Source organism: Hyla sarda, chromosome 12, assembly GCF_029499605.1.
Source record: "Hyla sarda isolate aHylSar1 chromosome 12, aHylSar1.hap1, whole genome shotgun sequence".
In the NCBI taxonomy this organism is placed as follows: Eukaryota; Metazoa; Chordata; class Amphibia; order Anura; family Hylidae; genus Hyla; species Hyla sarda.
In genome coordinates this window covers 37,921,858-37,949,561 of record NC_079200.1, presented here as the reverse complement: position 1 = coordinate 37,949,561, position 27,704 = coordinate 37,921,858, and the positions used below count along the sequence as shown (strand labels likewise).

Below are 27,704 nucleotides of genomic sequence, written 5' to 3'. Positions count from 1 at the left end.
TCCAGGGTAATTCTTCCGTTGGCGAGTATGCCGTACAATTCCGTACACTTGCTTCAGAATTGTCCTGGAATAATGAGGCCCTCTGCGCGACCTTCAAAAAAGGCCTATCCAGCAACATTAAAGATGTTCTGGCCGCACGAGAAATTCCTGCTAATCTACATGAACTTATTCACCTAGCCACTCGCATTGACATGCGTTTTTCTGAAAGGCGTCAGGAACTCCGCCAAGATATGGACTCTGTTCGCACGAGGCGTTTCGTCTCCTCGGCTCCTCTCTCCTCTGGTCCCCTGCAATCTGTTCCTGTGCCTCCCGCCGTGGAGGCTATGCAGGTCGACCGGTCTCGCCTGACACCTCAAGAGAGGACACGACGCCGTATGGAGAACCTCTGCCTGTACTGTGCTAGTACCGAACACTTCCTGAGGGATTGTCCTATCCGTCCTCCCCGCCTGGAAAGACGTACGCTGACTCCGCACAAACGTGAGACAGTCCTTGATGTCTATTCTGCTTCTCCACGTCTTACTGTGCCTGTGCGGATGTCTGCTTCTGCCTTCTCCTTCTCTACAGTGGCCTTCTTGGACTCTGGTTCTGCAGGAAATTTTATTTTGGCCTCTCTCGTCAACAGGTTCAACATCCCAGTGACCAGTCTCGCCAGACCCCTCTACATCAATTGTGTAAATAATGAAAGATTGGACTGTACCATACGTTTCCGCACGGAGCCCCTTCTTATGAGCATCGGATCTCATCATGAGAGGATTGAACTTTTGGTCCTCCCCAATTGCACCTCGGAGATTCTCCTTGGACTTCCCTGGCTTCAACTTCATTCCCCAACTCTGGATTGGTCCACTGGGGAGATCAAGAGTTGGGGGTCCTCTTGTTCCAAGAACTGTCTAAAACCGGTTCCCAGTAACCCTTGCCGTAACTCTGTGGTTCCTCCAGTAACCGGTCTCCCCAAGGCCTATATGGACTTCGCGGATGTTTTCTGCAAAAAACAAGCTGAGACTCTACCTCCTCACAGGCCTTATGATTGCCCTATCGACCTCCTCCCGGGTACTACTCCACCCCGGGGCAGAATTTATCCTCTCTCTGCCCCAGAGACTCTTGCCATGTCCGAATACGTCCAGGAGAATCTAAAAAGGGGCTTTATCCGTAAATCCTCCTCTCCTGCCGGAGCCGGATTTTTCTTTGTCTCCAAAAAAGATGGCTCCCTACGTCCTTGCATTGACTACCGCGGTCTTAATAAAATCACGGTTAAGAACCGCTACCCCTTACCCCTCATCTCTGAACTCTTTGATCGCCTCCAAGGTGCCCACATCTTCACTAAATTGGACTTAAGAGGCGCCTATAACCTCATCCGCATCAGAGAGGGGGACGAGTGGAAAACGGCATTTAACACCAGAGATGGACACTTTGAGTATCTGGTCATGCCCTTTGGACTGTGCAATGCCCCTGCCGTCTTCCAAGACTTTGTCAATGAAATTTTTCGTGATCTATTATACTCCTGTGTTGTGGTATATCTGGACGATATCCTAATTTTTTCTGCCAATCTAGAGGAACACCGCCGGCATGTCCGTATGGTTCTTCAGAGACTTCGTGACAACCAACTCTATGCCAAAATTGAGAAATGTCTGTTTGAATGCCAATCTCTTCCTTTTCTAGGATATTTGGTCTCTGGCCAGGGACTACAGATGGATCCAGACAAACTCTCTGCCGTCTTAAATTGGCCACGCCCCTCCGGACTCCGTGCTATCCAACGCTTTTTGGGGTTCGCCAATTATTACAGGCAATTTATTCCACATTTTTCTACCATTGTGGCTCCTATCGTGGCTTTAACCAAGAAAAATGCTGATCCCAAGTCCTGGCCTCCTCAAGCAGAAGACTCCTTTAAACAACTCAAGTCTGCCTTTTCTTCGGCTCCCGTGCTCTCCAGACCTGACCCTTCCAAACCCTTCCTATTGGAGGTTGATGCCTCCTCAGTAGGAGCTGGAGCTGTTCTTCTACAAAAAAATCCTTCCGGGCATGCTGTCACTTGTGGTTTTTTCTCTAGGACCTTCTCTCCAGCGGAGAGGAACTACTCCATCGGGGATCGAGAACTTCTAGCCATTAAATTAGCACTTGAGGAATGGAGGCATCTGCTGGAGGGATCAAGATTTCCTGTTATTATCTACACCGACCACAAGAACCTCTCCTACCTCCAGTCGGCCCAACGGCTGAATCCTCGCCAGGCCCGGTGGTCTCTGTTCTTTGCCCGATTTAATTTTGAGATTCACTTTCGTCCTGCCGATAAGAACATTAGAGCCGATGCTCTCTCTCGTTCCTCGGATGCCTCAGAAGTTGATCTCCCTCCGCAACACATCATTCCACCTGACTGCCTGATCTCCACTTCTCCTGCCTCCATCAGACAGACTCCTCCAGGAAAGACCTTTGTTTCTCCACGCCAACGCCTCGGAATCCTCAAATGGGGTCACTCCTCCCATCTCGCAGGTCATGCGGGCATCAAGAAATCTGTGCAACTCATCTCCCGCTTCTATTGGTGGCCAACTCTGGAGACGGATGTTGGGGACTTTGTGCGAGCCTGCACTATCTGTGCCCGGGATAAGACTCCTCGCCAGAAGCCCGCTGGTTTTCTTCATCCTCTGCCTGTCCCCGAACAGCCTTGGTCTCTGATTGGTATGGATTTTATTACTGATTTACCCCCTTCCCGTGGCAACACCGTTATTTGGGTGGTCGTTGATCGATTCTCCAAAATGGCACATTTCATTCCTCTTCCTGGTCTTCCTTCTGCGCCTCAGTTGGCTAAACAATTTTTTGTACACATTTTTCGTCTTCACGGGTTGCCTACGCAGATTGTCTCGGATAGAGGGGTCCAATTCGTGTCTAAATTCTGGAGAGCTCTCTGTAAACAACTCAAGATTAAATTAAATTTTTCCTCTGCATATCATCCCCAGTCCAATGGACAAGTAGAAAGAATTAACCAGATCCTGGGTGATTATTTGCGACATTTTGTTTCCTCCCGCCAGGATGACTGGGCAGATCTCCTTCCATGGGCCGAATTCTCGTATAACTTCAGGGTCTCTGAATCTTCCTCCAAATCCCCATTTTTCGTGGTGTACGGCCGTCACCCTCTTCCCCCCCTCCCTACCCCCTTGCCCTCTGGTCTGCCCGCTGTGGATGAAATTTCTCGTGACCTTTCCATTATATGGAGAGAGACCCAAAATTCTCTCTTACAGGCTTCTTCACGCATGAAGAGGTTCGCGGATAAGAAAAGAAGAGCTCCCCCCGTTTTTTCCCCTGGAGACAAGGTATGGCTCTCCGCTAAATATGTCCGCTTCCGTGTCCCTAGCTACAAGTTGGGACCTCGCTATCTTGGTCCTTTCAAAATTCTGTGTCAAATTAATCCTGTCTCTTATAAACTTCTTCTTCCTCCTTCTCTTCGTATCCCTAATGCCTTTCACGTCTCTCTTCTCAAACCACTCATCCTCAACCGTTTTTCTCCCAAATCTGTTCCTCCCACTCCTGTTTCCGGCTCCTCGGACGTCTTCTCGGTCAAGGAGATTTTGGCTACCAAAAAGGTCAGAGGAAAAAATTTTTTTTTAGTAGACTGGGAGGGTTGTGGTCCTGAAGAGAGATCCTGGGAACCTGAGGACAACATCCTTGACAAAAGTCTGCTCCTCAGGTTCTCAGGCTCCAAGAAGAGGGGGAGACCCAAGGGGGGGGGTACTGTTACGCCGAGCGCTCCGGGTTCCCGCTCCTCCCCGGAGCGCTCGCTTCACCTCCTCCGCTGCAGCGCCCCGGTCACGTCCTCTGACCCGGGGCGCTGCGATCCTGCTGCTAGCCGGGATGCGATTCGCGATGCGGGTAGCGCCCGCTCGCGATGCGCACCCCGGCTCTCCTACCTGACTCGCTCCCCGTCTGTTCTGTCCCGGCGCGCGCGGCCCCGCTCCCTAGGGCGCGCGCGCGCCGGGTCTCTGCGATTTAAAGGGCCACTGCGCCGCTGATTGGCGCAGTGGTTCCAATTAGAGTTATCACCTGTGCACTCCCTATATTACCTCACTTCCCTTGCACTCCCTTGCCGGATCTTGTTGCCTTAGTGCCAGTGAAAGCGTTCCTTGTGTGTCCCTTGCCAGTGTTTCCAGACCTTCTGCCGTTGCCCCTGACTACGATCCTTGCTGCCTGCCCCGACCTTCTGCTACGTCCGACCTTGCTTCTGCCTACTCCCTTGTACCGCGCCTATCTTCAGCAGCCAGAGAGGTGAGCCGTTGCTAGTGGATACGACCTGGTCACTACCGCCGCAGCAAGACCATCCCGCTTTGCGGCGGGCTCTGGTGAAAACCAGTAGTGGCTTAGAACCGGTCCACTAGCACGGTCCACGCCAATCCCTCTCTGGCACAGAGGGTCCACTACCTGCCAGCCGGCATCGTGACAGATACATTTTTATAACATTTCTATATTTTAATTTTGTAATTTTGTATATCCATTATATGTGTTTCTTCTCACAAGGGCCCTGTGAGGGATAATGCACTATACATTTTTAATAAATAATCATTGAATTATTATTGGAGTACGACCCAGTTTTCTATCATTTATATAATTTAAATACACTACCTTGGAAGGTCCGGGCAATATATTTCTTTATCACAGATTTTATAATTTTTGCAACTGTGGTATAGTTGCATGCCCTGTTGACCTCAGGTAGTATTTATATATCAATTGTGAGCTGCACTTGCACCCCCCGTTTTTTCTTTCTTCTAATTTACAAATCTGTTTAACTTTCTGGCACCAGTTGATTTAAAAATAAATAAATAAAGTTTTTCACCCTATCTATAGAAACATCTGAATAAATGACATAAAATCGCAGAAGCAGCAGACAGTGTGAAAACTAAAATTTGTGTCAGTCTTGAAACTTTTGCCCGTGACTGTACATTGATTTATTGCGTAGGCCGGCAGCGCTGGATTCCTTCACTTTCCGTAGTGTAAAGATGTTATTATTGCGGTGCCTGGAATTTCGTGTGTCAGGGGTCTACAAGTCTGATGCCTCTCAGCTGCTGCTGGTACTACTCCTGCTTATCTCCAGTCTGGGGGCAGCGTAGGATGATGGGAGGTATTGTCTGACAGCTGGAGAATAACAGGTTGTATCCTAGGCTGCATTGGGCTACAACCAGCTGTTGCAAAACTCTACCCTCAGCATGTCCTGACAACCCGGGCTGAGATCCTTTATTTTAATAAAGGCGTTGTTGAGGATATAGCACCACACCTGTCTACTGGTTGGCATGGTCTCAGGACATTTGTACCTTATGCCAGAAGTGGGCATAAATCATGGCTCGAAGCTACACGTATTCATAGCAGGCTTAAATTTCCTTTCCTTATAATACAAAAAATAAAACAAAAGACGCATCATGTCAATTTATTCTAGGACTCCAGACTGCAGTTCTTGATTTTTTGGACTTCTGCCAGGCCAGCCGGAGTCCAAAGTCTGTGCAAGAGATTGGGGGAAATGTGCTCTGGACAAGTAGGGAGACACCTAGTGGCAACTTTTTAAAACACAAATGAAACTTCATTTCTTTTAAACAAAGTTCATTAGAAAGATTTTTTATTAACCATAAGGAGTGCAATAGCAAAAATTTGTTTTAATGAGAGTGACCATTTAAAGGAGATCTGTAGTGCTCTGAACTTCATTCCCTATCCGAAGGATAGGGGATAAGTTTTAGATCGCAGGGGGTCCGAGCGCTGGTGCCCCCTGCGATCTCCTGTACGGGGCCACGGCAATGTACAGGAAAGGGGGCATTCCGTGCCCGCATGACGCAGCAAACGGCACGCCCCTCCATTTATCTCTATGGGATTCATGGAGGGACATGCCGGCTGCCGCGTCATGCAGGGACGGAACGCCCCCTTTCCTGTACATTGCCGCTGCCCCGTACAGAAGATTACGAGGGGGCCCCAGTGCTCGGACCCCCTGCAATCTAAAACTTATCCCCTATCCTTCGGATAGGGGATAAAGTTCCGAGCACTACAGATCTCCTTTAATTATAGGCGGATTCTGGTATTGCAACTCAGTCCCATCCGTTTAAATAGCACAGAGCTGCAATACCAGATGCAGCCATCGGTCAAAAGGGGTGCTGTTTATGGAAAACAAACTTTTTTATTTGTCTAATCCTAGATTACTCCTTTACTCTTTTATTATATAGTATCCATTATGAAACAGACTGAAGGTGTAGTATTGTACTTTATTAACAATCTGATCTTCTCTATGCAGATCTGCCTGGTGCCAATGCAATCGAGGACATGTGGCTGGGCGTTACACTGGCATCACAGGGACCTGGGGGCCGAGTCTTGGTAAGTGGGATGATGGGCGATGATCTGTTGTGTATTTGATGGACCAAAAGCGGTAAAAAATCTGAAAATACAGTCATGGCCGTAAATGTTGGCACCCCTTAAATTTTTCTAGAGAATTAAGTATTTCTCACAGAAAAGGATTGCAGTAACACATGTTTTTCTATACACATGTTTATTCCCTTTGTGTGTATTGGAACTAAACCAAAAAAGGGAGGAAAAAATAAGCAAATTGGACATAATGTCACACCAAACCCCAAAAATGGGATGGACAAAAGTATTGGCACACTTTCAAAATTGTGGAAAAATAAGATTGTTTGGAGCTTGTGATGCTCCTTTAAACTCACTTGGGGCAAGTAACAGGGGTGGGCAATATAAAAATCACACCTGAAAGCAGATAAAAAGGAGAGAAGTTCACTTAGTCTTTGCATTGTGTGTCTGTGTTTGCCACACTAAGCATGGACAACAGAAAGAGGAGAAGAGAACTGTCTGAGGACTTGAGAACCAAAATTGTGAAAAAATATCAACAATCTCAAGGTTACAAGTCCATCTCCAGAGATCTAGATTTGCCTTTGTCCACAGTGCGAACATTATCAAGAAGTTTGCAACCCATAGCACTGTAGCTAATCTCCTTGGGCGTGGACGGAAGGGAAAAATTTATGAAAGGTGTCAACTCAGGATAATACGGATGGTGGATAAGCAGCCCCAAACAAGTTCCAAAGATATTCAAGCTGTCCTGCAGACTCAGGGAGCATCAGTGAGCGTGAACTATCCGTCAACATTTAAATGAAATTAAACACTATGGAGGAGACCCAGGAGGACCCCACTGCTGACACATAGACATAAAAAAAACAAGACTACATTTTGCCAAAATTAACTTGAGTAAGCCAAAATCCTTTTGGGAAAACGTCTTGTGGACAGATGAGACCAAGATAGAGCTTTTTGGTAAAGCACATCATTCTACTGTTTACCAAAAATGGAATGAGGAATACAAAGAAGAGAACCCAGTGCCTACAGTGAAATATGGTGGAGGTTCAATGATATTTTGGGGTTGTTTTGCTGCCTCTAGCACTGGGTGCCTTGAATGTGAAGGCATCATGAAATCTGAGGATTACCAATGGATTTTGGGTCGCACTGTACAGCCCAGTGTCAGAAAGCTGGGTGTGCGTCCGAGATCTTGGGTCTTCCAGCAGGACAATAACCCCAAACATACGTCAAAAAGCCCCCAGTAATGGATGGCAACAAAGCGCTGGAGAGTTCTGAAGTGGCAGCAATGATTCAGATCTAAATCCCATTGAACACCTGTGGAGAGATCTTAAAATTGCTGTTGGGAAAAGGCGCCTTCCAATAAGAGACCTGGAGCAGTTTGCAAAGGAAGAGTGGTCCAACATTCCGGCTGAGAGGTGTAAGAAGCTTATTGATGGTTATAGGAAGCGACTGATTTCAGCTATTTTTTCCAAAGGGTGCGTAACCAAATATTAAGTTAAGGGTGCCAATAATTTTGTCCAGCACATTTTTGGAGTTTGGTGACATTATGTCCAATTTGCTTTTTTCCCTCCTTTTCTGGTTTGGTTCCAATACACACAAAGGGAATAAACATGTGTATAGAAAACATGTGTTACTGCAATCCTTTTCTGTGCGAAATACTTAATTCTCTTGAAAAAATTAAGGGGTGCCAACATTTACGGCCAGGACTGTATTTAAATGTTTCCTATACAAAATATTTATCATCAGTTAGTAAATTCTAGATAATGTTACCTTAAATGAGCCAGCATGAGCAGGACTTCCCTCTGTATCAGAGGCTGCAGATGCGGGCCCTGGTGACCCTGTGCCCCATAAAAAGACACCAGTATTATAATGATTGGTGGAGAACCTGTTACCGATTTTGCCTCTGGACCCAGGAGCTTCGAGTGATGTATCTGGTCTGGATGGTAATTTTTAAAATTGACTTCAATAATTCCATATAATTCACTTTATACTGCGCAGAGATCATTTCCGTTTAATGTGGCATCGTCCCAAATATGGCCGGGCACACCAGGATATTGGAGACGGACTCACATCTGCAATGCATCATATTTGTCACAGCCTGTTAGTACGGGAGGACGTCTGATACAATTATCTGAATGCAATGTCATTTTAAGGACGGGGCCACTAGATCTGTGGAGGGCCTACGGTCTTAAAGGAACAGGAGACCTAAATGGAAAAAAAATGGTTTATACCACCTTCCCACTCCATATCAAAATATGGAAGAAAGACATTTTTGTCATGATCTTATCCTGGGAAAGCAGAGTGACAACCAATATGGGCACCTTTGCAGTTGGGGATTCAGCCTGTACAAATAGAACAAGTCAGACTGGCTGCTATACAGGGTTCATGTAGAGACACGATTGATCTACACTCGGCGACTACAGGTCGATAAGACTGAGCGAAGACCAATGCGGCCGTCTTAATGTTTGTTGCATTGATTATTCTAAATGAATTAAGAGAAAAGATTATTAAAAAGAATCCACTTTGCTGCTTGTTTAACCCCTTAAAGGGGTTATCTCAAGATTTAGACATATCACCTATCCACAGGGTAAGTGATAAGTGATCAGTGGGTGTCTGACCACTGGGACCCCCGCTATCTCAAGAACAGGTCCCTTGACTCCTAAGTGAAGGGAGGGGCAGGTTGCTTTTTCATTTATTCTCTATACGTTTTGCATATATAGCCCGAGAACAATATTTCCGTTCCATTCACCCAGTAGATAGGATTCATTTTTTTGGGGAGTCCCAGCAGTCGGACCCCCACAATCATATACTAATGGACTATATTGGGGATAGTTAATAAATAAAAGTCTCATGATATATTGTTACATATGGGTTAAGCATCAGCGGTTTACTACAACAGACACCCACTTTCAGCAGCCAGGATAGGTATTAACTCCTATCCCGGCTGTTTAAACTCCTGGGACAGTGGTCTTCAACCTGTGGACCGCCAGATGTTGCAAAACTACAACTCCCAGCAGGCCCGGACAGCCAACGGCTGTCCGGGCATGCTGGGAGTTGTAGTTTTGCAACATCTGGCGGTCCGCAGGTTGAAGACCACTGCCCTAGCAGATTAATATAGCGACAGTACATTGCAATACATTTGTACTGCACTATACCGCAGAAGCGATCAAGTGATCACATGCCAAAGTTCCTTAAAGGGGTACTCCCAGGGAAAACTTTTTTTTGTAAATCAACTGGTGCCAGACAGATTTGTTAAACAGATTTGTAAATTACTTCTATTAAAAAATCTTAATCCTTCCAGTACTTTTTAGGGGCTGTATACTACAGAGAAAATGTTTTTCTTTTTGGATTTCTCTTATGTCACGACCACAGTGCTCTCTGCTGACCCCTGCTGTTCATTTTAGGAACTGCCCAGAGCAGGAGAAAATCCCCATAGCAAATATATGCTGCTCTGGACTGTTCCTAAAATGAACAGCAGGGGTCAGCAGAGAGCACTGTGGTCGTGACATAAGAGAAATCCAAAAAGAAAAACATGTCCTCTGTAGTATACAGCCCCTAAAAAGTACTGGAAGGATTAAGATTTTTTAATAAAAGTAATTTACAAATCTGTTTAGCTTTCTGGCACCAGTTGATTAAAAAAAAGTTTGCCACGGGAGTACCCCTTTAAGGAAACTAAAAGTAAAAGTAAAAATTTTATTAAAAACATAAGAAAAAATGAATATATGAATTAATATTTATATTTATTTATATCCAGCACTGCAAAAAAATTGCTGTTTTTGACCACCTTCACTCTCACAAAACATAGCAGATTAAAAGACAATCAAAAACTTGTATGTTAAATTACGTTTTCCATTTTATTGCACGATCTGCGGGCTGGTTCCCCGGCATTCCGAACACGGAAGCTTTGAAGCTTTGTGATTGTGGCGTAACACCACGCCCCCTCCATTCATGTCTATAGGAGGGGGCGTAGTACATAGTCGTGAATCTTCCTCTGATAGACATGAATGGAGGAGGCGTGACGGCTGTGGTCGCCCATCATGTGGCACAGAGCGGAGTTCGCATCGGATGACTGGGGTGCTGTGCCGGAGATTGTAGGGGGTTCCAACGGCCAGACCCCCACAATCAGATATCTTATCCCCTATCTTTTGGATAGGGGATAAGTTGTCTAGGGGCGGAGTACCCCTTTAAAGAGCCGATCTATGAGGAATACCTGAAACAGAATCTATGGTGCCTCTAGTGGTCAATTATAGAACAAACGTCCTACAAATTCGACAGTGTCTGAAGTAATCAAAAAAACTTTAAACAAAACATCCCTGTAACATAGAATTACCTGCAGTTATATCAGCAAAAAAATCTTTTTCCAGACAGAACACAAATCGAAATTGCGGATGTAGGTGATACTTACGGTGTAATTAACATTCTGCAGATTCAGGGTTTCCTCCTATATTTTATTTATGGGACTGGATTTAATTAATAGAATGCAATATACATTGGCGTACAAAGCACCATGGAAGCATTTTTTGCCTTTGGCACTATCCGCAACTATAAAGTTTTGTATAAATTTGGACATTGCACTAATGTATTGTTAAAGCCACTTTCTTCCAAAAACGTTGCCACTCTTGTCCTTACACTGTGTCTAGTTCTGCAACTCAACCCCACTCTATGGACAAAATGGGCACGGTGTCTACAAAAAAACATTATATTATAGCTAAGTAGGGAGCCTTTTTGGCTGAATTTGTGCGAGGGGGCGTGAATTCCCATGCCCCCTGCACCTACAGGCGGGGTCATGCAGGAGGGACCACGATAAAACGCCTCCGCAACATACAGGCAGGGCGTATGTAGTTTTCAGGTAGATCGGTGGTTGTCCAGCATGCAGAGGTCCCACCATGGTAAACCCGGTCTCCGGCCTCATGTCCTTTAATCATGTTCCCACCCACGCACCAGGTCCCCCAAGAGGATCGGCGCAAAATACTGATGTAATGAAAGTAAAATGCATCTAAATACAAGTTTATTTATTGAGTGTGAACATGTATTACACATTCTCCACATTTTCAGCAGGTCTATGAATACAAATCTACAAATGTAGTAACCTAGCATGGGCCGCGCTATTATATGTCGTCTCACAACCATCGTAAACGACAAAAAATATCAAGAACAAAAACTAAACATCAAAATGGAACCATACCCTGGAGATGATCCAAGGCACATGACTTTGGGTATTATAAGTAAGCGGCAAATGTCAGGGGGGCATTATATGTGCATTATATGGGCACATGACAGGGGGCCCCTGTCATGTGCCCCCACATATATTGCCCCCTGACATGTGCCCCTCACATATAATTCCCCCCTGTCATGTGCCCCCACATATAATGCCCCCCTGACATGTGACCCTGACTTATAATGTCCCCTGTCCTGTGCCCCTCACATATTATGCCCCCCTGACATGTGCCCCTCACATATAATGCCCCCTGAGGGGGCAGGACAGGGGGCATTATATGTGAAGGGCACATGTCAGGGGGGGCATTATATGTAAGGGGCACAGGACATGGGGTATTATATATGAGGGGCACATGACGAGGGGGGGGGGGGGGTCCTGTCATGTGCCCCCACATATAATGTCCCCCTGACATGTGCCCCTTACTCATCATTTGCCCCTCTCACTTATAATTTGCTCCCCCCTCTCCTTTCTCACGCCCGTCACCTTTCTCCCACGCTGCGGCTGCTCCATTCCTGCAGTCAGTGAGAGCCGCGGGGACGTGATCTCCGTGCGCCGGCGCGATGATGTGATGTCATCGCGCTGGCCTGCCGTGATTGGCTCTCACTGACTGCAGGATAGCAAGGTGACGGGCGTGAGAAAGGGGTGGTGGAGCCGGACAGCCGACAGCTCCCGCTCCACCATGCGATAGTTCAGGAAGAGGGGCAACAATCTTGGGGGGGGGGGGCAATTGCCCCGTTGCCCCCCCCCTGCATCTGCCACTGCCTCCACAGTGGGCGGCGACCCGGCGGCTCGGATCGAATTCGCACAGCCAGCACTGCAGAGAGAATGAGCCAGGCAGGGGCAGAGAGCTGCAAGTGCGCCCCCCCAGATGTTGCGCCCGGTGCGGCCGGCCCCCCCTGCACCCCCCACGCTACGCCTCTGCCAGTCGCACACAGTGGGTACAGTTGTAGTATCACACACAGTACACACGCTCACACTGTTACATACAGGGAGTACAGTCACATTGTCACATATAGCACACACGCTCATATGTTATATGCTGCGAGTGCAGCTATAGTACTGTCACAGTTCATAGGATAGTTTCCATGCAGTGGGTACAGTTCCATTATAACACACAGTACATACGCACATCACGCCACATACTGTGAGTACAGTCATAGTGCCGAACTCTCATACCTTCAGCACCGCATCGTGCCCGTCATGGTTGCACTCGCATGTGCTGCTGCATCAATACATGCACGCATACGGGTTGCACTGAATGTACGCTCACAACTGTCGTTGTATCTAGCTCCTCACTGTGTTGCCGCACACTTGCTCATAGCTAGTACTGTTCACACGCATAACCTTACTCGGCATACCATACTTACGCTCGTAACTTCTCTCTGTACAGATATTCTCAGGTTGTACGGTACAATCACAAATAGTTACCCTGCACACACGTCAGTACCAGTGGTTGGTCCCTGTAGCTGACATGCCAAACTCACGTTACCATAGTAACTGCTCAGTCACAGTTTAAGCATCCGTATATTGCCATACGCTCACCAGTTACCTAACTTGTCCTACAGCATGCTCTATATTGTTGTCGCTGACACGTCATTCTGCACATTCATACCGCAACACAAGTGATGTACACCCACTCCATCTGCCACGTCCTGCAGGGAGACGCACTACTCATTCGTTGTTACTGACATGTCTTCTGATCACAACATCACGACACATAGGTGGTTGTTTCCCCATCATACCTGCCACATCTTCAGGGGGCAGCACTGCGTAGTTGCTGCTACTAACACTTCTTCAGAGCTACGACACCACGAAACACAGATGGTTGGCGTAACCCTCATATGCCATGCCCACAGAGGGTTACACCCAGTAACTGTGGTTATAGACTCCTTTAGATCTTAAAAAAATAAATAAATGATGGAAAACGTACACTCTTACGTATGTACTTCACAACACGTACCCACTGTTCCATGTTACTTTCACCACTCCTGTTTACTTACCACAGTTACTCGTTTCACACACCGACGCTGCTACTGACACGTCTTCAGAACTTCGCGCGTCCTCTCATCCACCAAGTTCCTCAGGTCGGACTCGCTTCAGTCGCGGTCCTGGTGAAGTCTGTTGTTCCTGACTCAGTGCAACATGACTCAATACACTTAGGCAGTGGGTCAACCGTCTGGCTGACACGTCTTTAGTGGGGGCCCCTGCGTATGCTGTTCTGACTCTTCAGCGAAACAGCATACACTTAGTCTCATCTCACAACACCACGCATACATGCTGCCATTCACTCCTGCATTACCGAGAGAGAGAGAGAGAGGAAAAAAAAAAAAAGATGGACCCAGGGGTTGCATACCATCTCCACCTGCCACGCCTGCAGGGAGATTCACGGTTAGTCAATATTTCCCTAACACAGGTCATAGAGGGACAATTTCCCGACTCATAGGCGGTTATTTCACGCATTAATCTGTCTTGTCCACTCATGTCAGCGTCACGCTAACAGCTATCACTTCCACAGACACGAGGGTTACTCAAGACCTGTCATGCCTACAGGTACGAGGTTCGAGTCAGACTGCCTTTCCAGGCACAGCGGTTATGCAAAGACCTGTCACATCCACAGGCACGAGGGTATGCGAGACCTGTCAGTCTGCAGGTACGATAGTCACATAGAGGCCTTCCACAGGAACGAGGGCATGCAAGACCTGTCAGAATCTACGGGCTCGATAGTCATGGAGAGGTCGGTCATGTCTGCGGACACAGTGGTTCGATTGATGCCGGTTGATAGTCCTTAGGCTTAATTGTTACTGAGATCTGTCGAGTCTGCAGGCATGGTCAGGATGAGGAGGCCCATCGTTCGCTACAGGTCATTACTCCTGAGACCATATTCGTGACGGTATGTTGGCAGGTTAGGATATGGCTCACGGTACAGTCCAGTCAACTCTTCATATCACTAACTAACAATGAAGTTTTTGCCACTTATCAGCAGGGACAGGAGGACATGTGATGCCCGACAAGCTCTATCGGTTCCCCATTCTGCAATTGCCACAGTGAGCATGCCAATATGAACGAATCAGCTAGCGCCTAGTCAGGTCCCGTTCCAGTGCTGGGCTGGACGCAGTAGGCGTCACCAACATATTCTCTCAGTGTCAGATACTGCCTCAGGTGGTCACCAGCCGGCAGGTACAACTCTCTTGGTTTCTTGAGTCTAGCAAGAACAGTTTAGGGGAAGACAGACATGACTAGTTGTGATGTTGGTTATTATGGTTAGGGATGTTGTTATCAATTCTACTTCTTGATTTTTTGCCCTCTATAGGCGTGCCCTCATACGCAGTTATGGGCACAACTCAACCGTTTCATCAGTCATTCTTATTTATATAGGTACATAGGTTTGTATGTAAGGTGCAATCTCAAGTACGGAACAACGCAAGCCACTTGGTAAGTCAATGTATGGTTTGCATAGTTGTGTATTCAGCGCTTGCTACCACGAGCTCGAATATAAGCCCTGAGCACAAGTAGGAAGCCTTTTTAGCTGAATTTGTGCGAGGGTGTGTGAATTCCCACGCCCCCTGCACCTACAGGCGGGGTCATGCAGGAGGCACCACGATAAAACGCCCCCGCAACATACAGGCGGGGCGTATGTGGTTTTCAGGTACCTTCCCAACCCTCGTTTATTCTTATCAATTCACCATAGGGTATGCCCTCTATAGGCGTGCCCTCATACGCGGTTATGGGCACAACTCAATCGCTTCATCAGTCATTCTTATTTATATAAGTACATAGGTTTGTATGTAAGGTGCAATCTCAAGTACGGAACAACGCAAGCCGCTTGGTAAGTCAATGTATGGTTTGCATAGTTGTGTATTCAGCGCTTGCTACCACGAGCTCGAATGTAAGCCCTGAGCACAAATGTAACAATCTGTAAAATGGAGATACAGTATATATAATTTATTCCTCTCTCAATGTCTGTGCTAGATGTGCGCCCACAGGTACTCTGTGGCCCTCAAGTCTGGAGAACAACTCAAGATGATAGGCAAGTGCTATGTACGGGGAAATGACTTGGGATACAGTGATATCGATGACTGGCAAACTTATCATTATGAAATGTGCGACGCCAGCAGTGACCATCAGAATACAGGCATGTGCCAATTGGGCATCAGTGGAGGCATCACTGAAGACATGTTGTACTTTGGAGCTCCAGGCGCCTACAACTGGCAAGGTAGGACTTAATAAAACTTCTCTAGTAACTGCGTGAATTGCTTGTTTCTATTGAAAAATGATCTCTGTGGGTGTTTTATTGTTTCTTCTTGCGTTTCAGGTACAGACTACGTTCTGCAGAGAGATAACTGGGATTTAATGGAGACTTCCTTTCCAAAGGATGGTCCTTCTAACATCTACTTGGGTAAATATTCCATCATTGTCCATTCTAGAAATACTGTCTTTGACATTTTTTCTGCTCTTTGCCATAAAAAGGACATTATAAGCAGGGTAGCATGGGAATGGAAGTGGAGCATCTACTGTATAGATGAGGGATAGGTTGAGTTTTGTTGACATTCAAGGTCTTGGTTCATTGAAGACAAGTGCAGCCCTTGGAGAGCAAGATCAAATTGCTCTTCAGGGTGGTGATGCTTTGAAGGGGTACTCTGCCCCTAGACATCTTATCCCCTATCCAAAGGATAGAGGATAAGATGTCTGATCACAGGGGTCATGCTGCTGGGGACCCCCGCAATCTCGGCTGCGGCACCCCAGACATCCGGTGCATGGAGCTAACTTCGCTCCGTGCCAGATGACTGGTGATGCAGGGCGGAGGCTCGTGATGTTACGGTCATGCCCCGCTCGTGACGTCACGCCTCCTGCCATAGACTTGCATTGAGGGGGCACAGCCGTGATGTCACGAGTGGGGCGCGGCCTTGATGACGTGAGCCTCCAGCGCTGCACCCGACGCTCTAAACGAACGCCGGGTGCAGCAGGGAGATCCCCACGATCAGACATCTTATCTCCTATCCTTTGGATAGGGGATAAGATGTCTTGGGGCAGAGTACCCCTTTAAGTTGACAATAGAAGGTGATTTTTGTCATAAGATGCCATCGCCTTTTTTTTACTGCAAGAACTTTAGAGAATGCAGAACTGATTTCAACATACCCAATATAGGTCAGTAGGATTCATTGGGTACTACTGGGATCTGTCCTATGATGGGTTTGGCATTGTGAAGGACTTCAAAGTAAACTGAACTCAGTGTCTAACCCTGTATACCATGCTGGTTACAATCTTCCTGTGATACCCTTGTAATCCACCTTCATCTCGTTCTATACATGGATCCCTTGGGGGTATCTGTAATAAGTGCACCCTACCAGTCTGTGTATTCTTCTCCCTGGTCAGGTAAAATTTACAGTCTTTGACCAATAGGCAGCTAGGATTGGTTATTTCAGGCCTCTGGAGCAGTGGACTACAACCTGCGGACCTCCAGATGTTGCAAAACTACAACACCCAGCATGCCCGGACAGCCAACGGCTGTCCGGGCATGCTGGGAGTTGTAGTTTTGCAACATCTGGAGGTCCGCAGGTTGAAGACTACTGCTCTAGAGCCTTCCAGTTGCTGATTTTAATTCACTTTGCACTTTGTGCCTTTGCACACATGTACTTTGTATAGGCATGGCTTATTAGTTCTGTTATGTTTTACATTGTTCTGTTTCTCAAGTTATTTGTCTGTAATGGTCGGTTTTATCCTGTCTAGTTTTATATCTGCATTAGTAACTTGTTCCTTGTATTTTGGCTTGTGTTCTGTGTTATCCAGTATCTCGTGTTCAGCTCTATTTTGTATTCCTTCTTGTTTGGATTTGTAGTTATTCCTGTTCTTCCATGTTCAGAGTTTTCCTCATTTTCCATCTATAGTTAGTTCCGTTCTTGAGCTTTGCTAGTTTTCTAACCTTGGAGTCAGTTTGGTCCTTGTTCAGACCTGTCAGTCTTTGTACGTTTTTGTAGTTGTTCTTGTTATCCAGTATTCGATCCATGATCTAAATAGGGGGACATTTATCAATGTTTGCTTATGTATTCCTTTTTTTAGTTATTTTTGTCTTACTATTTTTTTTGCTTATGTGCGACTTATTTATCAACTGCTTTCCGCCTGTTGATAACTTTCTTTCACTTAAGCAATTTTTCTTTTTTTGCTTTGGTAGTGGCTTTTTCTGCTCCATGTCTGAGCTGGAGTAAATTTAGTAGGTTTTTTCATACAACGCGACTTTTTCGCGACTTTCGCACTTGATAAATCTCTGACCACTGCAAGTCAAAAATCACTTTTTGCTGCACAATCAAAAAGTCGCAGAAAAAAAAACCTACTAAATGCTTTGATAAATGTCCCCCATAGTGTCTGACTTCAGTTTACCTGTTCATCCGCTGCATTTCTGGTTAATTTTGCTGTTTTATATTTCCTAGTATCCTGTCTTGTTCATATTATCTTACTTACCGTTTATCTTGTTTGGGTTCTTGGGCTGTGGTCTGTTCGCTATATACCTGCCACTATGTTACCCTGATATCTGTTTGTGACTACTTTGCTTTCCTGACATTATTTCGTTTCCTGATTCCTTGTCTTTGCTAACTTGTTACCTTTCGTATCCTGACTTGTGTCCCCGACCTTGTACAGTTCCTGTGTATTGTTTTGACCATGACGCCCCTGCACTACAGTTGTAGAGCCACTATTTAGGGTGGCTATGCAAGTAGGCAGGGAAAGGCTCAGAGCTCACTATTCAGTACCTAAAGCTATCATGACAGTATCTACATTGAAAGCCAAGATGGCTTATATAAGAACAGTCGTATTGGACATGGAAATGTCTTACAAGATCCCTTAGATTGTAGAAGAGGCTCAGGGAGGAAAGGTTAACCAACCCCATTAGTGACCTCACACTCTCTCAAGTTGTGCCCACTAGCTTAGCATTGATCGGGCTTCTTACATAGTCTTTTATGTAATGCATGGATGCATCGGAGCGACTTTCCATTCGGGAACATAGTGGGGGGGGGGGTCCCAAGTCGGAAACATCTCTTAATGATGCCCATATAATCTAGTAGGGCATACAGTATTTAGATGTCTCTTTATCAGTACATATTCAATACAGTCTTTACATATACATAATCACTCACTGCACCCTATATCCGGTTATCTCACCTGCACTTGTGGTTTAAGTTTATATAATTTCGGGGGAAGAATAACACTAAGCTGTATGGAATGCCAGAGATTCAGTCAGGACATGTTATATATGGAGCCTCCGCGCTCCACTTGTCAACGTGAGTCATTTGATTTGTACGGAACTGTTTGTTTTTTCACTCTCTCTTTTATAGGTGTGTTTTGCCCTACAGCATAGCCCAAGGTTTCACCTTCATCCTACTGTACACTACAGCATAGTCCAAAGTTTCATCCTGTACTATAGCCAAGTGTTTACCAACTAGGGTGCCTCCAGCTGATGCAAAACTACCACTCCCAGCATGCCCAGACAGCTGTCAGCTGTCCAGGTATGCTTGGAGTGGTAGTTTTGCTACAGCTGGAGGCACCCTGGTCAGGAGAACCTGTTATAACCTAATACAAAATGTCACCCTATAAGTCAGCATAGTCAAGATTTTTACCCTATACTACAGCATTGTCCAAAGTTTCACCTTTAACTACAGCATAGTCAAGATATTCACTCTACACTACAGCTCTTTTACCCCCATAAGTTGATCTTGCTTCACTGGGTTCCAACTCAGCAGGTGTAAAAAAAGATCGCTAAATTGACTGTTAACTGCTATATATTGGTATTGCAGAGTACTCTACAAGGGATCAAGCAATGGTTAAATGGAGGGCACAATTAAAAAGGTCAATCTGACCTGCAAGAAATAATCTCTTATACGCCTCTGTTGAAAATAATATGTATAAAAATTTTATGGAAAAAATGAAAAGCAGGAAGAGGTTAAAGAAGTCCGCTGAAGTATAAGTACCGTATATACCCGAGTATAAGCCGAGTTTTTCAGCACGATTTTTCGTGCTGAAAATGTCCCCCTTGGCTTATACTCGAGTGAACTCTCCGCCTATCAATCTTTTCTCATTGGTCTTCAACCTGTGGACCTCCAGATGTTGCAAAACTACAACTCCCAGCATGCCCGGACAGCCATTGGCTGTCCGGGCATGCTGGGAGTTGTAGTTTTGAAACATCTGGAGATCCGCAGGTTGAAGACCACTGCGGCCTTTGTCATCATCCAGACCCCCCTTTAGTTTTCTACTCACCTCCCCTCGGTGGGAAGGAAGGGTGAGCTGGTTCGGGCCATCTATGCTGCAGGGACCGTCTGGTGGGGAGGGTTAGTCGTTCCGGGCTGTCCATCTTCACCGGGAGGCCCTCTTCTCCGCTCCGGGCCCGGCCCGGACTAGTGACGTTGCCTTGATGACGACGCACAGGGATGTTCAAGCGCAGGGACATCACGGACATCTGCTGTGTACGGACGTCCCTGTGCGTCATCGTCAAGGCAATGTCACTAGTCCAGGGCCGGCCCGGAGCGGAGAAGAGGGCCTCCCGGTGAAGATGGACAGCCCAGAACGACTAACCCTCCCACCAGATGGTCCCTGCAGCATAGATGGCCCGGACCAGCTCACCCTTCCTTCCCACCGAGGGGAGGTGAGTAGAAAACTAAAGGGAGGTCTGGTAGATGACGAAGGCCGCAGTGGTCTTCAATCTGCGGACCTCCAGATGTTTCAAAACTACAACTACATGATGACAGGGTGATGATGACGGAGGTGTTAATGATGGGGGTCTGGATGATGACGGGGGTCTGGATGATTACATGGGGAGATGATGTATTTCTCACCCTAGGCTTATAGTCGAGTCAATAACTTTTCCTGGGTTTTTGGGGTGAAATTAGGGGCCTCGGCTTATATTCGGGTTGGTTTATACTCGAGTATATACGGTAGATGCTTTGCACAGTGATTTTTCCTATGGCAGACAATATGACCCTCTGGGCTGCATCTCCTATGATCCCATGAGTTATCTTCCTATTTTGACTCAATTACAAGAAAGTTTAAGATGCGGTCACAGTGATAGCTCCATGTTGTAGCATTATGGTAACCACAATGTCACTAAAACGGATATAAAAGAAGAATAAACATGGAAAACATTAAACCAAGTATAATAAAGTGCCGTATTATTGCTGACCCCATATAGTTTGAGGTCAGATTTAGAAGCACTAACGAAGGGAACCATGAACTTCCAGACAGACAGGATGAGGAGATAAGAAAATATGCTTTAATTCACCGTGTTATTACAGTGCAAGACACATTGTGCTATGGCCGTCACATGATCCTCAAAACCCGAACGTAGACAGTCGCCATATCCTCTTCTGTAAATAGAAGGAACCACGACACGACAGACCCCATTACATTGATAGGATTTATGAAAACTCAAGAATGAACCAATGGCTGAAGTAACATACAAAAAGTAGCTTAGTGGCCATAATTGTTATGTAGATGTGTCACCACTTCCATGACCTGCATCTGTGTGGAGAAGAGAGGACTCCTACCCTATGATAGCAGAAGCAACATGGCTATTGCCATAAAGTCCCAGTGAGCCGCTGAATAGAGAGGACGATCTCTCCCCTCATATTCCTCATCCTGTGGATATACTATAAACGTACAAGTTGGGAATCTCCCTATAAAGGGGTTCTCCAGTTTATAACACGTATTGTCATTCACAGTATTAGGGAATTCAGAATTTGTATGAAGATGATTTTCTGATCAAAATGGAGAGCTTCTATAAAGAACGCCTCTTGCTCCGAAGGACCAGTCCTCTCATATCCATGTTTTTCTCACCTATCCTTTGGACTCCAACAATAACATTATTCCCCAACCCCCACACTTCCTCCATAATCTTTTCTTGTTTTACTGTAGTTCAGGTTTAACCCCTTCCCGACCTATGACATACCTGTACGTCATGGGTGGCAAGGCGTTCCCGACCCATGACATACAGGTACGTCATGGACATTACTGCCGCTACTCGCGGCACCCCGCAGCGCCCGGAAAGATGGTGGCTATCACTGATAGCCAGCCATCTTACCGTGCGACCACGGGGGGTTTCGTCCCCCACCCCCCCCCAGCGATCGCTGCTATCAGCTGGTCAAATCTGACTAGCTGATAGCAGCGTTTCGCTATGAAAACACTTAGCAGCGCGGTGTGTGAGTCCCGATCACGGGGATCGGGACACACACCGCTCTGCTAAGTGTCCCTGACCCGTCCCCCGGCGTCACTTACCCGTCCGAGCGGTGTCCCGAGCGGTCCCGGCGTCCTCCGTGCGGTCCCGGCTGCGCTGCGTCCCGGAGGTGAGTTTCCGGCAGCAGTGCAGCATCTTCATTGGCAGCAGTGAGATCGCCGTAAAGCGATCTCACTGCTGCCTCTGAGAGTTTCAAAACTGCAACTCCCAGCATGCCCAGACAGCCTTTGGCTTTCTGGGCATGCTGGGAGTTGTAGTTTTGCAACATCTGGAGGTCCACAGTTTGGAGACCACTGTATAATGGTCTCCAATCTGTGCTCTTCCAGATGTTGCAAAACTACAAATCTCAGCATGCTCAGTCTGTCCAGGCATGCTGGGAGTTGTAGTTCTCTAACATCTGGAAGAGCACAGATTGGAGACCATTATACAGTGGTCTCCAAACTGTGGACCTCCAGATGTTGCAAAACTACAACTCCCAGCATGCCCAGACTGCCCAAGCATGCTGGAAGTTGTAGTTCGGCAACATCTGATCCTTCAGATATTGCCGAACTACAACTTCCAGCATGCCTTGGCAGTCTGGGCATGCTGGGAGTTGTAGTTTTGCAACAACTGGAGGCACACTAGTTGGGAAACATTGTCCGTTTCCTACCTCAGTGCCTCCAGCTGTTGCAATTGTTGCTAAACTATAACTCCCAGCATGCACTGACAGACCATGCATGCTGGGAGTTGTAGTTTTGCAACAGCTGGAGGCACACTGGTTTGGAAACACTAAGTTTGGTTGCAAAACACTTGAAAGTTTATTACTTAACTTAGTGTTTCCAAACCAGTGTTCCTCCAGCTGTTGCAAAACTACAACTCCCAGCATGCACGGACAGCTCAAGGGCATGCTCGTTTGCAACAGCTGGATGTTTGCCCCCTCCCCCCAATGTGAATGTACAGGGTACACTCACATGGGCGGAGGTTTACAGTGAGTGCTGCAAGTTTGAGATGGCGCAAATTTTGCGCTGCAGCTCAAACTTCCAGCGGCAAACTTGCTGTGAACCTCTGCCCATGCGACTGTACCCTAAAAACACTACACTACACTAACACTAACCTAAAATAAAAAGTAAAAAACACTACATATACCCCTACACAGCCCCCCTCCCCCCAAAAAATGAAAAACGTCTGGTACGCTACTGTTTCCAAAACGGAGCCTCCAGCTGTTGCAAAATAATAACTCCCAGTATTGCCGGACAGCCATTGACTGTCCAGGCATGCTGGGAGTTTTGCAACAGCTGGAGGCACCCTGTTTGGGAATCACTGGCGTAGAATACCCCTATGTCCACCCCTATGCAAATCCCTAATTCAGCCCTCAAATGCGCATGGCGCTCTCTCACTTTGGAGCCCTGTCGTATTTCAGAGCAACAGTTTTGGGACACATATGGGGTATCGCCGTACTCGGGAGAAATTGCCTTACAAATTTTGGGGGGCTTTTTCTTCTTTAACCCCTTATGAAAAGGTGAAGTTGGGGTCTACACCAGCATGTTAGTGTAAAAAAATAAATTTTTTACACTGACATGCTGGTGTTGCCCTATACTTTTCATTTTCACAAGAGGTAAAAGGGAAAAAAGACCCTCTAAATTTGTAACGCAATTTCTCCTGAGTACGGAGATACCCCATATGTGGGCGCAAAGTGCTCTGGGGGCGCACAACAAGGCCCAGAAGGGAGAGTGCACCATGTACATTTGAGGCGATTTGCACAGGGGTGGCTGATTGTTACAGCAGTTCTGACAAACGCAAAACAATAAATATCCACATGTGACCCCATTTTGGAAACTACACCCCTCACGGAATGTAATAAGGGGTGCAGTGAGCATTTACACCCCACTGGTGTATGACAGATTTTTGGAACAGTGGTCTGTGAAAATGAAAAATTAAATTTTTGATTTGCACAGTCCACTGTTTCAAATATCTGTCAAACGCCAGTGGGGTGTAAATGCTCACTGCACCCCTTATTAAATTCCATGAGGGGTATAGTTTCCAAAATGGGGTCACATGTGGGGGGGGTCCACTGTTCTGGCACCATAGGGGCTTCCTAAATGGGACATGCCCCCCAAAAACCCTTTCAGAAAAACTCACTCTCCAAAATCCCATTGTCGCTCCTTCCCTTCTGAGCCCTGTAGTGCACCCGCCGAACACTTTACATACGCATATGAGGTATTTCCTTACTCGAGAGAAATTGGGTTACAAATTTTAGGGTGATTTCTCTCCTTTTACCCCTTGTAAAAATTAAAAAATTGGGTCTACAAGAAAATGCGAGTGTAAAAAATGAAGATTTAGAATTTTCTCCTTCACTTTGCTGCCATTCCTGTGAAACCCATAAAGGGTTAAAACGCTGACTGAATGTCATTTTGAATACTTTCGGGGGTGCAGTTTTTATAATGGGGTCATTTATGGGGTATTTCTAATATGAAGACCCTTCAAATCCACTTCAAACCTGAACTGGTCCCTGAAAAAAAGCGAGTTTCAAAATTTTGTGAAAAATTGGAAAATTGCTGCGGAACTTTGAAGCCCTCTGGTGTCTTCCAAAAGTAAAAACTTGTCAATTTTTTAATGCAAACACAAAGTAGACATATTGTATATGTGAATCAATATGTAATTTATTTGGAATATCCATTTTCCTTTCAAGCAGAGACTTTCAAAGTTAGAAAAATGCAAAATTTTCAAAATTTTCATGAAATTTTTAGATTTTTTACAGAGAAAGGATACAAATATCAGTGAAATTTTACCGATAACATAAAGTAGAATATGTCACGAAAAAACAATCTCGGAATCAGAATGATAAGTAAAAGCATTCCAAAGTTATTAATGTTTAAAGTGACAGTGGTCAGATTTTCAAAAAATGCCCAGGTCATGAAGGTGAAAATGGGCTGGGTCATGAAGGGGTTAAAGGAAATCTGTCATGAGAATCACCCGCACTAAACCTGTTACACAGGCTTGTAGTGCGGGTGATCCTGATTAAAACGCTCCTTACCTGGTTAAAAATGGTTCAGCGCTTCTTAAGATATCTATATTTTTAGTTTTCTGTTATTCCCCGGCTTGGGACTCAGTGGGAGGAGTTATCATCTGGGACTCGGCCACACGTCATTCTAGCTGGGCGGAGCTGCCGCCCGGCTCATGAATATTCATGAACTTATCCTCGCGGCCCTCCCCACCAGACCGAGAAAGAAGAATTAGACCAGGAGGATAAGTTCATGAATATTCATGAGACGGGCGGCTGCTCCGCCCAGCTAGAATGACGTGTAGCAGAGTCCCAGATGATAACTCCTCCCACTGAGTCCCAAGCCAGGGAATAACAGAAAACTAAAAATAAAGATATCTGAAGAACCGCTGAACCATTTTTAACCAGGTAAGAAGCGTTTTAATCAGGATCACCCGCACTACAAGCCTGTGTAACAGGTTTAGTGCGGGTGATTCTGATGACAGATTTCCTTTAAGCTCTTCTCTTCAGGACCTCTCTTGGTAGGAAAAATCCTGCTCACTACCGAAACTCGAAACTACCTGACAGAGTGATTATATCTATAGATATATATAAAACTCAATGGGGGAGATTTATAAAACTTTTGCAAAGAAAAAGTTGCTGAGTTGCCCATAGCAACCAATCAGATCGCTTCTTTCATTTTTCAGAATCCTTTTCAAAAATGAAAGCAGTGATCGGATTGGTTGCTATGGGCAACTCAGCAACTTTTCTCTGGACAGGTTTTGGTAAATCTCTCCCAATGTGTGTGTACGTTCCAGCATCACGTCCAAATGGCTAAAGATGAAACTTGGCACACATGTTACCTATATGTCAACAACAAACATAAGATAGATGGTTTAACCCTTACTCACCCCCATTTGCCAGGGTCGGGGTTTTTGTTTAAAGTCCCATACAAGTCTATGGGAAATATATGTTACTGCATAACTTCCAAACAGCTGGAGACATTTCGATAATACTTGGTCACATGTTATTTATATGTCCACTTAAAATATAGGATAGTTAATTTAACCCTTAACTACCCCCATTTGTGAGGGTCAGAGTTTTTGTTTAAAGTTCCATGCAAATCAATGGGAAATGTATGTTCCCACATAACTTCCGTACGGCTGGAGATATTTCATTAAAAACCTGGTACACATATTACTTATATGTCAAATAAAAAGATATGATAGTTAAATTAACCATTGCCTATACCCTTATATAAAAGATGGGTTTTTGTTTCAAGTCCCATGCAAGTATATGGTACTTCCAGTACCTTACTTCACAAGCTCCGCTCTGAATCTCCTGTTGAATGTGTCAGTCTGGCTTGCAAGCCACACCCCATCTCACAAAGACACACCCACATTTTAAGCCCCATCCCTTTTATTATCTACCTTTTTTTGTGCATCAGTCTGGCTTGCAAATCACACCCAGTCCCACAAAGCCAAATCTCCTTCTTTTTTCAGCTTACAATATCTTCATAACAAATCAGTCCCACTTGAGGACAGGATATAAGGATGGGACATAAGGACGGGATATGAGGTCGGGATATAACGACGGGATATAAGAACGGTATATGAGGTCGGGATATAAAGACGGGATGTGAGGATGGGATATGAGGAGGGGATATGAGGATGGGATATGAGGTCAAGATATGAGGTCGGGATAGGAGGTCCAGATATCAGGATGGTATATGAGGACAGGATATGAGGTTGAGATAGGAGGATGGGATAGGAGGTCGGGATATGAGGTCGGGATATGAGGTTGGGATATGAGGTTGGGATATGAGGTCGGGATAGGAGGTCGGGATAGGAGGTCTGGATATGAGGACAGGATATGAGGTAGAGATAGGAGGACGGGATAGGAGGTCAGGAAATGAGGACGGGATATGAGGTTGAGATATGAGGACGGGATAGGAGGTCAGGATATGAGGTTGAGAAATGAGGACGGGATAGGAGGTTGAGATATGAGGACGGGATATGGGGTTGGCATATGACAACAATGTATGAGGACAGTAAACAAAATTTATTTACAAGCGCTGGAGGGTGTGGAATAAGTCCACTCTGCTGCTGCACTCTAGTACGTTTTCCCCGTATGCTGTACCAAAAAATGAATAAATGCTTAAATTAGAGTGCGCACTGTGTGGGGTAAGGTGCAATGGGATGAAAAGTTAATGAATACCGGATAGTGAAAATGTTAACCTACCTGATTGGTAAGGAGCCTGTGGTGAATGAATGCTCAAGAGGATTGTTGGTGAAATAAATGCAAATTGGGAAAAGGGGAAAAATCATATATTGAATATAAAACTGGCTATATGTCTCAAGGGTTCTTGATAAATTATAAAGCACTACTAGATTGCAAGTAAAATACCTGACGGGTATAAGCATAAAACAATAGACCGGTAAGTGGATACACACTGTAAGAAAAGTAGCTGTTCGGCTATTTGTTCAGTGGGCCATTTCCAGGGTACTCCAGCGCTGCAAGTAATGTTAAAGTTCGGTCTGTTATGTTTTAGTGTTAAGAGCTGGGTAAATTTATACAAGTCCCTGCTATTAGAGGGTACCTTGTTGTCCCTTGATGATGGTGATCTATTCCGGTGGTGTTTCCGAGATGGTTGTATGGTCTTCTGGGTATGGAAGGGCAGCGGGAGAGCACTTCGTCCGGTAGCGCCTCGACCAAGCTGCGTCCACTCTGTAAGTCGCTCGATGTAGTGGGCGATGAATAGTGACGTCACTATGGTTGTTCCCTGGTCCAGAAAGCTGATCATCGACGCGTTTCGGAAATGCTACGGATTTCCTTAGTCTGAAATCCATAGCATTTCCGAAACGCGTCGATGGACGCAGCTTGGTCGAGGCGCTACCGGCCGGAGCGCTCTCCCGCTGCCCTTCCATACCCAGAAGACCATACAACCATCTCGGAAACACCATAGAAACATAGAATGTGTCGGCAGATAAGAACTATTT

The 27,704-nt window shown here is 45.8% G+C and overlaps 1 protein-coding gene across 2 annotated transcripts in view; it reads left to right on the top strand.

Annotated features, from left to right (window-relative positions):
* ITGA3 (integrin subunit alpha 3) overlaps window positions 1-27,704 on the top strand; it is a 102,593-nt gene that overhangs the window by 38,910 nt on the left and 35,979 nt on the right. For both annotated transcript variants that reach the window (XM_056547894.1, XM_056547895.1), the window contains exons 3-5: window positions 6,251-6,330; window positions 15,503-15,746; window positions 15,846-15,929. In XM_056547894.1, the coding sequence (XP_056403869.1) occupies window positions 6,251-6,330; window positions 15,503-15,746; window positions 15,846-15,929 (408 nt within the window). The remainder of the gene's footprint in view (window positions 1-6,250; window positions 6,331-15,502; window positions 15,747-15,845; window positions 15,930-27,704) is intronic.